At 43.8% G+C, this 12,655-nt stretch overlaps 1 protein-coding gene across 6 annotated transcripts in view; it reads right to left on the bottom strand.

The window, feature by feature from the left end:
• Positions 1 to 299: 299 nt before the first annotated feature.
• ADA2 (adenosine deaminase 2) overlaps positions 300 to 12,655 on the bottom strand; it is an 83,770-nt gene continuing 71,414 nt past the window's right edge. For all 6 annotated transcript variants that reach the window (XM_049882131.1, XM_049882132.1, XM_049882133.1 and 3 more), the window contains 4 exons: positions 7,162 to 7,270; positions 3,564 to 3,721; positions 2,768 to 2,970; positions 300 to 2,505 (listed from right to left, as the gene is read on the bottom strand). In XM_049882131.1, coding sequence (XP_049738088.1) covers positions 2,412 to 2,505; positions 2,768 to 2,970; positions 3,564 to 3,721; positions 7,162 to 7,270 — 564 coding nt within the window. In that variant the 3' untranslated portion in view covers positions 300 to 2,411. The remainder of the gene's footprint in view (positions 2,506 to 2,767; positions 2,971 to 3,563; positions 3,722 to 7,161; positions 7,271 to 12,655) is intronic.

The following is a 12,655-nucleotide window of genomic DNA, read 5'->3' as shown; positions in this document are numbered from 1 at the left end:
AATTATAGATGGAAAGCCTCTCAGGTGCTGCATGATTTAATTTGTAAAAATTTAATTAACACAAACTTTTCCAAAAGTCAGGGCACCCTCTCGGAAGTCCTGATGAAGGATGAGCGGAATCAGTTTTATCTAGTCTACCCCTGGCATAAATGTTTCTCAGGTCCGAGGAGGCTAGAGCCTGTTTCCAAGACTAGTTTTCCTTTCCCTGATCTCATCTTCATAACTCAGGGTCTGGTTCACCTGGTGTTCCTAGTTCTCTGACTAGGACTCAGCCTGTTCAACTAACTAGGCAGGTAGTCAAGACAGAAGGCAACAGCTGGTTGGTTTTACCAAGTCAGAGACCACACCAAGTTCAGCTCAGAGACTTTAAGCTCCTGCCTGTGCTGGAGGCCTCCTCTAGCCATGGCAACTTGCTGCTGATACCCATCCTGCTAAATTCTATCGTCGCCCTTTATTAAATCTAAATCTGCTCAGTTGAAGCCTAAAAGAAATCTACTGGGATTGATTCAAAGACCCTCAGAAATAGACAGGATCCTAGAGGTCATTTTGTTCTACTGGGCCCCCAGCCTGTGTTGAAGACCCCTAGTCAGCAAGGCTTTTCCCATACCATTAAGCAGAGAAGAGCTGGCTGCTAGCTGGCTGCTGCCTGGCGGCACGTGATACAGGTGATGGATGATGGATGGGAAGACATTCGAAGTCACCTGGGACTTCTAAGGAATTCTTTGATTCTCCCTCATCTCTTTTAGTGGAGTGAAGATTGAGCTAGCTTCTTGCCTTTCTTCTCTCAAAGATCAGGCAAGGAGTCAGACTGTGATCCCACAAGGTCTTTTATTTGGGGAGACACTGCTTTACTCCCTCCTGCCTCAACAACTAGCTCAACAGATACAAAATACAGCCATTCCTTCAACAAATCTTTTACTGAGTACTAACTAGGTTTGGGGTACTGAGCTAGGCTCTAGGTTCATAGTGTGAATGACACATGCATTAGTGCCTGCCCACATGGAACTTACCATCTAGTGGAGGGAGGGGAGACTGTAAACACAGAAATAAATACATAATTATAAATCACATAACAGTCATGAAGAAAAAGAAGAAGGTGGTATGCAGGAGAATAATAGAGGCTCAGGAAAACCTTTCTGAGGCAGTGATATGAATCCTGAAGCCTAAAAGGTAAACAGAAGTTAGTTAGATAAAAGTGGGAAAAAAGAACATTGAAGGCAGAGAGAATGAAGAAAGGGTTAGAATGGAGCTTGTATATTTGAGGAACAAATGACCAGTGTGGCCAGAGCACTAGGGGCAATAGAGGCAGGTGCCAGATTAAACAGGGAGTTTTATGCCCTGTTGAGACTTTCAGATTTTATTCTAAGTGCATTGGGTTGTAAGCAATGGAGTACTCAAATTAATTTAATTTTAAAAAGTCACTCTATAGAGCTGGTGGTCATGCAACATTGTGAATGTACTAAATGCCCCTGAATTGTGCACTTCAAAATGGTTAATTACATGTTATGTGAATTTTACCTCAATTTAACAAAAGCCACTCTGCTCTGTGTAAAAAATGAATTAGAGGGGCAAAGAGAATAAAAGGGAGATCAATTAGGAGGCCACTGCAGTAACTCAGGCAAGAGGTGATAATGGCTTGGACTCAGATAATAGCAGTAGAGGTAGAAAGAAGTAGGCAGATACAAGATACATTCTGAAGGTAGATCTAATTGGACTTAATGATGAACTGAATGTAGGGAGCAGGGGAGAGAGTAGTGCCAAGAATTTCTCTGAAAATTTTGGCTTTGGGCAACTGGTTGGAATGGATACAGGTGTCATTTACCAGGATAGGAAATGAGCAGTTTGATGAAAACAGAGCCAAAGTTCAAAATCGCTCATAGTAGGTTTCTGAGATTTCTGTGAGTCATCAAAATGAATAAATACATTTTGAAATCACCAGGAAATAAACGGTATTTGAAAGCAGGGGAATAGATGAGACTACCCAGGAAAAGAGTATAGAGAAATGAAGAAGTGATAAGACAGCCCAGACTGAGCCCTAAGAAAATCCAACATGGAGATCAGATAGAGAAGGAGGATTTGGGGAAGGGATTCCAGAAGCAATGGCCACAGAAAGAGAAGAAGAAACCAAGGTAGCTGATGTCACTTAGTTTCGGAGGTAAGAATATTTAAAAACGATGAGTTTGGTCAGCTGGTCAAATGTTTCTAGAGTCAAACAATACAGAGGACATTGATGACCTTCACAAGGTCAGTTTTGATAAAGTAATGGAGACTATATTGGAGTGGTTTTGAGAATGATTAACAAAAAGTAAAGATAGCTGGTACAGGGTAACTCTTTTTGAGATTGGCTAAAATTTTTTTCTTTTTTTTATGAAGGGAAGCAGGAGAATAGCTGGGGAATGGCTGTCTTCTCCTCACTTCTTAATCAGGTCATGTATAAAATTATCCCATGTCTTCTCCCAGATCTTCATGGCAGTCTTTTTCTCAGTAGGCGACATGGCGCTGTATCTGCAGGAGAAGAATAACCTAGGTCAGCCCCAGGTGAAGGGTCGAGGAACAGGACAGGGTGTGTGAGGGGATCTCAGATCCTCACAGAGCACATTTCTCCCTAGTCCAATAACGGGAGCAGAACAGAGATGTAGGGAAAACCCAGAGACCATTCAGGCTTCTACCCCAAACCTCTAGGAGAGATAAACACAAGTTACCCCATGGTAGTATGGAGGGATGGAAGAGAAGATAGGGGAAATGGGACATGTACAAGGACACTCACTTGATGGAGTTAGTGGCCAGCTGTTTGAGTGTCCTCAGGTCAGCATCCATCCCCCCAATGCCCATGAAGACCTCATAGAAATCATGGGTCAAGCCTTTGGCACCAAAGAAAGCTGGGTCATCAGAGCTGATCACCATGGGGTACCCAACAGCCATGAAAGCAGTTGCAGGGTGGATTCTCAGGTCAGTCACTAACTTCAGAACCTGTGCAACAAAAGTCAAGGGAAAAAGATGAACTTGGATCCATAAAAAGAGTCATCACAAGGCACAAGGGAGATGAGACCTTGAGCAGCTCCTTTCTTTTCCCTATCACCAGTCTGAATATCAGGATGACTTCTGACACCAGAAGTAGATCCAGTCCTCAAGCTCTTCCTGACTTTTTCCAAGTGTCATCACCACAACAAACTTGTGGTCTGACTCTTGCTTGGTCCTGCTCAGAACAGTAAGAGAGACAGGTGTTCAAAGGATCCAGGAAACTGCTGGAAACAGCAATATCCTATTGCCCTTTCCTTCCCACTCCACTGGCCTCTGCAAATGTCACTTCAGTTTTGCCCACAGCTTTGCCCAAAATTCCACCCCAGTGGAGACTCTCATTGCTCCTTCATTATCATGAGCAGTTTAGGCAAAGGTCCATTCCTAAAAATCTTTACTAAAAATGGGGGTGGGAGAGTTGAGGAATATAGAAAACCAGTGAGTTACAGAGAGAGGAATTATATAGGAGAAAGCTTGGGAAATAGGGCAGAGGTTGAGGCTGGGGGCAAAGATCAAATTGGATTAGTGCCATGGATCATATATACCTGGTTGGAGATGGGACAGACTTCTATGGGGATGTCCCTTTTCTTTAAATCTTCCATGACTGCTGGGTGTTTGCTCAAAGCAAATCCGTGTCCAATCCTGGTAGAGTTCAGTATCAGGGCATCCAGAAGGTTATCGTCTATGGAAGTACCCTGCCAGTCTGGGGATGTAGAGATAGTCTTCAATAGGGTTGGATCTGACCCACAGACCATCCTCACACAAAGGTTCCAGATCCCACCCCCAGCAAGAAAAGGAAGAGAAATTAACATTAACATTATACACATACACATGCATATACATATATAAAATTTTTTCTTAGAGCAACGCTAAGGAGATGTACTGCATTCCACCACCCCCCCCCTTTTTTTTTTTCTGGTAACAGATGAGGAATTTGTAACTTAATTATAACTTAAGTAGGTTTTATAAATGGCCTAAGAACACTCCACTGGTAAGTAGCAAAACTGGGTTTCAAGCCTTGGTCTATCAGACCCCAGCTTCAAAACTGGGTTTCAAGTCCATATTCTTTCTTCCCCTTTTTATTTGTTTCTAAAGTGATTTTCTGGGAATTTTATGCTTATGGTTCTTGTAACAAAGTGTTGCTGATTCTCTTACATATAATGTCATTATAATTATCTGTATGTATTGACTTTATATATTTAACAGTGCCCTTGGGACAGGATCAATCTATGACATCACAATGACCACCACCAACTAATAAAGCTGCAGCAGGTGCTGTTGGCTGCCTACTCACCAGGCGTCCCCACTGTACCTCCCTTGCTGACGGGGCCCTCTTTCAAGGGTGAAAATTCCATATCCTGACTTTCCTGCCTCCCTTGCAGCTAAGCTAGCCCTAATGCTGACCTGTGAGGTTTTCTGCTGGCGGAGCTTCTGGATCTTCCTCCCTAATTAAAAAGACATGCATTGGGGGAAATGTATTCTCTTTTGTGTCAGGGGATGTGGCAAGCCTGAATGTGACTTCATCATCTCATGACCAAGTGGGGGCAAAATCACCAACTCGATGAGGATGGCAGAAATTGCTTGTTATATGAGATAATAAATGATCTTATTGTAAACCTACATATGTGTACACTCCATTCCTTGTAGCCAAAAGCATCGTGAGTTACATGTAAAATATGAAAATTCTATTTTATTGTTAGAAATAAAACCCCAAAATTCCCGTTGCTGGCTAAAGTATGTATATCAGGTAGACTTTAGTGGTTTCTTAATCTAGTACTTTCTTTTTAAAGACGTCTTCTTTTTTTAAATAAGGACATTTCTCTCAGGTGTTAAATACCCAAGTTCAAGCAAAATCCTCTCCTAGGACCACACATCCTGAAATTTGATTAGGTTCCACATTACATTGTTTTGTACTGTTCTTAATGATTTCACACAAGTTAGGTATGATCTTTCCAATTTGACCACAAGCACTTTAAGGTTAAACCCATCCCACTCCCATCTCCCACATACAATTCTTTAAATCTCCTAGAGCAGACTTTGATCTAAATTGGATCTAAATTGACTCAAAATGTCAGGAAAAGGGATTAATGCACATGGACCCTTTCCCTGAGAGATGGCCTGATACACTGGGGTTTAAGCCTGGTTGTGAAATACAAGCTTCCCACTGCTCCCTCCTTCTCCTGTTGGTCTGCCGAGGGTGACACGTGCCTTAGGCTCTCTGAGGGATGCTGGGGGGTGGGGAGCAGGGGGTGGGGACGTATCAGGGGCTTCTCTTCTGGTCAGAGTCTCCCTGTGAACTCCCTCCCCCCAAATCTTTATTCCTGATCTGACAGCTCAGCCATAACCTGGTGGTTTACACATTTTAGGGACTGGATTAAGGTAGAGACTGAGAAAGACCGTAGAATGAGCTTTGGGAAACAAAGAAGTGGCTGGACTAATGGCATTTCAGAAAGAAAGGCAGCAGGGGCTGCTATGGCAGGGCAGGGTCTCCTCAGCACTCATAGGTGGTGGGCAGAGCCTCCTAAGGTGACAGAGCAGGCTAGTTCTGGTCCCTCTTCTGCCACTTGCTGCTGTGTGACTTTGGACAAGCCAGTTTACCTCTCAAGCTCAATTCACTCATTATGAAATGGTGATGGTCGGAAAAGTTTCAAATTGAGACTCTACGGCTTACTAGTACTTTAACACTGAGCCAATCATTCTGTGTTTGGGGCCTTAGGCTTATTCATCTATAAAATGGGGATAAAACACCTACCAAGCAGGACTGAGGTGAGAGTTAACAATAATATATGCTAAGTGCCTGATACACAAAAGCCACTTAATAAGTACTAGCTATTATTACCATAGTTATTCCTTTTCCGCAGAGCTGCTGTTAAGAATAAACTAGATAATGGATATGAAACCTGTTGCCATCTAGTCGATTCTGACTCGTACAGACCCTATAGGAGAGAGTAGAACTGCCCCACAGGGTTTCCAAGGCTGTAAATCTTTATGGAAGCAGACTGCCACATCTTTCTCCTGCGGAGGGGCTGGTGGATTCAAACACCAATCTTTCAGTTAGCAGCTGAGCGCTTAACCACTGCACCACCAGGGCTCCACACAATGTATGCGAAAGGGATAGAAAACAACTATAGAGTCCGTGTGTGGTGCAAGTGGTCAACACATGAGCTGCTAACCAAAAGGTCGCTAACCAGAGGCACCTTGGAAAAAGCCCTAGTGATCTACCTTGAAAAGATCAGCCATTGACCTCTGGGATCTTAAACTGTAGCAAGTGGCCATCTAAGATGCATAAATTGGTCTCAGTCTACCTGGAGTAAAGGAGAATGAAGGACACCAAAGACACATGGTAAAGATGAGCCCAAAAGACAGAAAAGGCCACACAAACCAAAGATTCCATAAGCCTGAGACCGGAAGAACTAGATGGTACCTGGCTACCATGAATCACTGCCCTGACAGGGAACACAACAGAGAATCCCTGATGGAGCAAGAGAACAGCGGGATGCAGATCTTAAATTCTTGTAAAAAGACCAGGCTTAATGGTCTGACTGAGAATGGAGGGCCCCTGATGGTCATGGTCCCCAGGCCCTCTCTTAGGTCAAGATTAGAACCATTCCTGAAGCCAACTCTACAGACAGGGATTGGCCTGGACTATAAGATAGACAATGATACTGGTGAGGAGTGAGTTCTTGGCTCAAGTAGACACTCCTGTCTGGTGGTGAGATGAGAAGGGAGAAGGGGACAGGAGCTGGTTGAATGGAACGGGGAATACCGGGTGGAGAGGAGGAATGTGCTGTCTCGTTAAGAGGAGAGCAGCTAGGAGTACACAGCAAGGTATGTGTAACTTTTTGTATGAGAGACTGACTTGATTTGTAAACTTTCATCTAAAGCACACACACACACAAAAAAATCAGCCATCAAAAACCCTGTGGCATACAGTTCTACTCTGACACACATGGGGTTGCCGGGAGTTGGAGATGACTTTGTGACAACTGGTAAATAAAACAACTGTAGACTAAAAGGATTTGATATTGGTACCACTGCCCCAGTATCCTGCCAGTACTCTTGGATGATGGTGAGGAACTCCCCTGTCCACCACCTCCTCCACCCACTGTCACCCACTGTTTGAATCCCATCCAGGTGGCTCACCTGTCTCTCCAGCATGTAAAAAGTATGGTAGTTTAACGCCTTCCAAAGTTGGAATCAGCAGAGCGTCCCTGTAGTAGTACAAGGTGTGTCCAGTGTCCTCATGCCCCACCTGTAGGACAAAGAGGGGACGTGGGGGCGTCTGCTTGGTTCATGCTTCACTTTGCTAAGGTGCCCCCTGCAGTCTGTAAACACTGTCCACTGTACCCTGCCACTACAGCTTGGGGCTCTTGGTCACATACCCTGTTAAGAATGACCAGTAGCAGAGTTGGGAAAGAGAAGAAAGTGCAGTATTGCTCTGAAATAATTTCTCCCTTCTTCAGAGGCTTTACCTTCTATGCTCCCAGCCCTTTCCAACTTGTCTTCTCACATCACCTCTGTTGCAGCACTTAACTCCTTGGGGGAGTGGGGGGAGTAGACAGAGGGAAAGAGACAGATAGAAGGAGAAAGACAAAAAGAGAGACAGACAGAAAGACAGAAGGAGAGAGAGTCAGAGAGAGAGGGCAAGAAAGACAGAAGTAGAGAGACAGAGGGAAAGAGACAGAAGCAGAGAGGGACAGAGGGAGAGAGAGACATACACAGGGAGAAAGAGGAACAGAGACAGAGAGACAGAGACAGAGTGCACACACACCCTGCACCAGGAGTCAGGAGGACCCAGGTGCCATCCATCACCTGTGAGGCCCTGCACACATCAATTTCCCTGGGACTCAGCTGCTCAGCTGTAACATGAAGAGCAACTAGACCAAAATCCTGCTTTTCAACCTAAGCCACACTTGCCCGCAGGGCTCTGTAGCTCTGTGCTAGCAGTAAGGTGCTTCAGAATAAAAAGCACGCCTCCTACAGAATGCTAGTTATAATTAGTGGGGGTAGAAAGATGTGTGTGTGTCGGGGGCGGGGGATGACATTTTTATAATAAAACAAGCGTGGATACTCAATGGAGTAGAATGGAGTATAGAATTGAGAGGAGCTTAGGGCTTGCAAGTGGACCCCTTTGAACAACCATGTATCGCCCTCTGACCCCATTGTCTCCCAAGTACTTGTCCATCAGCTGTACTGGGTCTGGCTATTTCTGAAGTTCTGTAAGAAGAGTGCTCCCTCTAAGTTCTGACATCCACTGCAGCCTTTGTCAGTACTGTACACATTGGGAGGAAAAGAGATGGGGGAAACTTCTGACCCTTTGCTCCAGAGGCCAGACCCTTTGAGCACTCACAAGGACCCCAGGAGGACAGCCTGAGCCCAAACTAAAACGATTCATGAAATCTACTCCTTTGGGCTCTGGTTGGTCTGAAGGCAAAAGCTTAAGCACAGTTTCAGCTAAAACGTACAGATTATCTAAGAGGGAGTCAAGACTGCCTTTTAGAGGGTCTAAATTAATTTAGACTTCTTAATTAGATTAAGTACTTAATTACAGTAAGGAGTTGTCACCTGGGGAGCCTGGCCTGTCTGTTAGGGCCTGGCGGGGTAGGGGGTAGGGGTGAACAGCAGCAACAGCTGTGGGTATGCAGCTTCAAAAATAGGTGGGTAGAGAGTTACTGCTTAATGAGTTTCTGCCTGGAGTGATGAAAAAGCTTTGGAAATAGACAGTGATAGTAGTTACACAACATGGTGAATGTGATTAATACCACCAGATTGTACACTTAAAACCGGTTCAAGTGAAAATAGGGACAATGCTAGGAGCCCTAATACATGGCATAAACAGTATACAAAACATTACTAAGAAAGCACAAATACCTGAAGAGAAACTAAATGACTGGAAGCTCCTAAAAATCAAGCACCTATGCTCATCCAAAGACTACACCGAAAGAGTAAAAATATTACCTACAGATTTGCAAGGAGTTTTTAGCTATGACATTTCCGATCAGCATCTGATCTCTAAAATCTACATGATACTGCAAAAACTCAACTACAAAAAGTCAACCCAATTAAAAAAATGGGCAAAGGATATGAACAGGCACTTCACTAAAGAAGACATTCAGGTAGCCAATAGATACATGAGGAAATGCTCACCATCACTAGCCATTAGAAAATTGCAAATCAAAAACTACAATGAGATTCCATCTCACTCCAACAAGGCTGGCATTAATCCAAAAAACAAAATAATAAATGTTGGAGAGATTGTAGAGAGACTGGAACACTTACACACTGTTGGTGGGAATGTAAAATGGTGCAAACACTTTGGAAATCGATTTGGCACTTCCTTAAAAAGCTAGAAATAGAACTACCACATGACCCAGCAATCCCACTCCTTGGAATATACCCCAGAGCAGTAAGAGCCTTTACATGAACAGATGTATGTACACCCATGTTCACTGCAGCACTGTTTACAATAGCAAAAAGATGGAAGCAACCAAGGTGCCCATCAATGGATGAATGGATAAATAAATTATGGTATATTCACACAATGGAATACTACGCATCGATAAAGAACAGTGATGAATCTGTGAAACATTTCATAACATGGAGGAACCTGGAAGGCATTATGCTGAGTGAAATAAGTCAGTTGCAAAAGGACAAATATTGTTTCAGACCACTATTATAAGAACTTGAGAAATAGTTTAAACAGAGAGGAAAATATTCTTTGATGGTTACAAGAGTGGCGAGGGAGGGAGGGAGAGGAGTATTCACAAATTAGATAGTGGACAAGGCCTATTTTACGTGAAGGGAAAGACAACACACAATACAGGAGAAGTCAGCACAACTGGACTAAACCAAAAGCAAAGAAGTTTCCTGAATAAACTGAATGCTTCGAAGGCAAATGAAGCAGGGGCAGGGGTTTGGGGACCATGGTTTCAGGGGACATCTAGGTCAATTGGCACAAAAAAATCTATTAAGAAAACATCTTGCATCCCAGTTTGGAGAGGGGCATCTGGGGTCTTAAACACTAACAAGTGGCCATCTAAGATGCATCAATTGGTCTCAACCCACCTGGAGCAAAGAAGAATGAAGAACACCAAAGACACAAGGTAATTCTGAGCCCATGAGACAGAAAGGGCCACATAAACCAGAGACTACATCAGCCTGAGACCAGAAGAACTAGATGGTGCCCGGCAACAACTGATGACTGCCCTGACAGGGAACACAACAGAGAAACCCTGAAGGAGCAGGAGAGCAGTGGGATGCAGACCTCAAATTCTGGTAAAAAGACCAGACTTAATGGTCTGACTGAGACTAGAAGGACTCTGGAGGTCATGGTCCCCAGACTTTCTGTTAGCCCAAGACAGGAATCATTCCCAGAGCCAACTCTTCAGACAGGGATTGGACTTGACTATAAGATAGGAAATGATACTGGTGAGGAGCAAGCTTCTTGGCTCAAGTAGACACATGAGACTGGGTGGGCTGCTCCTGTCTGGAGGGGAGACAAGAAGGCAGAAGGGGTCAGAAGCTGGCTGAATGGACACAAAAACAGAGGGTGGAGAGAAGAAGGTGCTGTCTCATTAGGGGGAGAGCAACTAGGAGTATATAGCAAGGTGTATATAAATTTTTGTGTGAGAGACTGACTTGATTTGTAAACTTTCACTTGTTGCTGTTAGGTGCCGTCGAGTCGGTTCCGACTCATAATGACCCTATGCACAATAGAACGAAACACTGCCTGGTCCTGTGCCATCCTCACAATCGCTGTTATGCTTGAGCTCATTGTTGCAGCCACTGTGTCAATCCACCTTGTTGAGGGTCTTCCTCTTTTCCGCTGACCCTGTACTTTGCCAAGCATGATGTCCTTCTCCAGGGACTGATCCCTCCCAACAACACGTCCAAAGTATGTATGACGCAGTCTCACCATCCTCGCTTCTAAGGAGCATTCTGGTTGTACTTCCTCCGAGACAGATTTGTTCGTTCTTTTGGCAGTCCATGGTATATATTCAATATTCTTCACCAACACCACAATTCAAAGGCGTAAATTCTTCTTCAGTCTTCCTTATTCATTGTCCAGCTTTCACATGTGTATGATGTAATAAAAAATACCATGGCTTGGGTCAGGTGCACTTTAGTCTTCAGGGTGACATCTTTGCTTTTCAACACTTTAAAGAGATCCTTTGCAGCAGATTTACCCAATGCAATGCGTCATTTGATTTCTTGATTGCCGCTTCCACGGCTGTTGATTGTGGATCCAAGTAAAATGAAATTCTTGACAACTTCAATCTTTTCTCCGTTTATCATGATGTTGCTTATTCGTCCCGTTGTGAGGATTTTTGTTTTCTTTGTGTTGAGACGTAATCCATACTGAAGGCTGTGGTCTCTGATCCTCATTAATAAGTGCTCCAAGTCCTCTTCACTTTCATCAAGCAAGGTTGTGTCATCTGCATAATGCAGGTTGTTAAGGAGTCTTCCTCCAATCCTGATGCCCCGTTCTTATTCATATAGTCCAGCTTCTCGGATTATTTGCTCAGCATACAGATTGAACAGGCATGGTGAAAGGATACAACCCTGATGCACACCTTTCCTGACTTTAAACCAATCAGTATCCCCTTGTTCTGTCCAAACAACTGCTTCTTGATCTATGTAAATATTCCTCATGAGCACAGTTAAGTGTTCTGGTATTCCCATTCTTCGAAATGTTATCCATAATTTGTTATGATCCACACAGTCGAATGCCTTTGCATAGTCAATAAAACACCAGTAAACATCCTTCTGGTATTCTCTGCATTCAGCCAGGATCCATCTGACATCAGCAATGACATCCCTGCTTCCAGGTCCTCTTCTGAAACCAGCCTGAATTTCTGGCAGTTTCCTGTCTATACACTGCTGCAGCCGTTTTTGAATGATCTTCAACAACATTTTGCTTGTGTGTGATATTAATGATATTGTTCTATAATTTCCGCATTTGGTTGGATCACCTTTCTTAGGAATAGGCATAAATATGGATCTCTTCCAGTCAGTTGGCCAGGAAGCTGTCTTCCATATTTCTTGGCATAGATGAGTGAGCACCTCCAGTGCTGCATCCATTTGTTAAAACATCTCAATTGATATTCCATCAATTCCTGGAGCCTTGTTTTTTGCCAGTGCCCTCAGAGCAGCTTGGACTTCTTCCCTCAGTACCATCAGTTCCTGATCATATACTACCTCTTGAAATGGTTGAATATCGACTACTTCTTTCACTTAAAGCAAATAGACTTTTTTTTTAATTGTTAAAATGACAAACTTTGTGTTATGTGTATTTTACCACAGTAAGAAAAAGTTTTTTTTTAAAGATGAGAAGGAAATAGGATGAAGACGAGGGAGGGGACAAATTTCCTGTTGGGACTAGCCCCATCTCAGGCTCTGCTTCCTGACAGGACTCAGTCTGTGTGCTGTGGTGGAGTAGGGGGAGTGTGGGTATGATTTTAAGAGTCAGAAACAGGCGGGCTATTTGGGCTAGAAAAGGGGTCAGCAAGCAGGGGAATGGGGAAGGAGCCCTTAATTATTGTCCGAACTTGCTAAATTTCTTCCTTTATCAGGAACTTCCCTTTTCAGCTGTCCAGCCTTTTCTGTTCTCCCTCCTCCCATGGCTGCCACCCGCTGC

This window comes from Elephas maximus, chromosome 4 (assembly GCF_024166365.1).
Source record: "Elephas maximus indicus isolate mEleMax1 chromosome 4, mEleMax1 primary haplotype, whole genome shotgun sequence".
Lineage (NCBI taxonomy): Eukaryota > Metazoa > Chordata > Mammalia > Proboscidea > Elephantidae > Elephas > Elephas maximus.
This window is presented reverse-complemented; position numbering and strand designations above follow the sequence as displayed.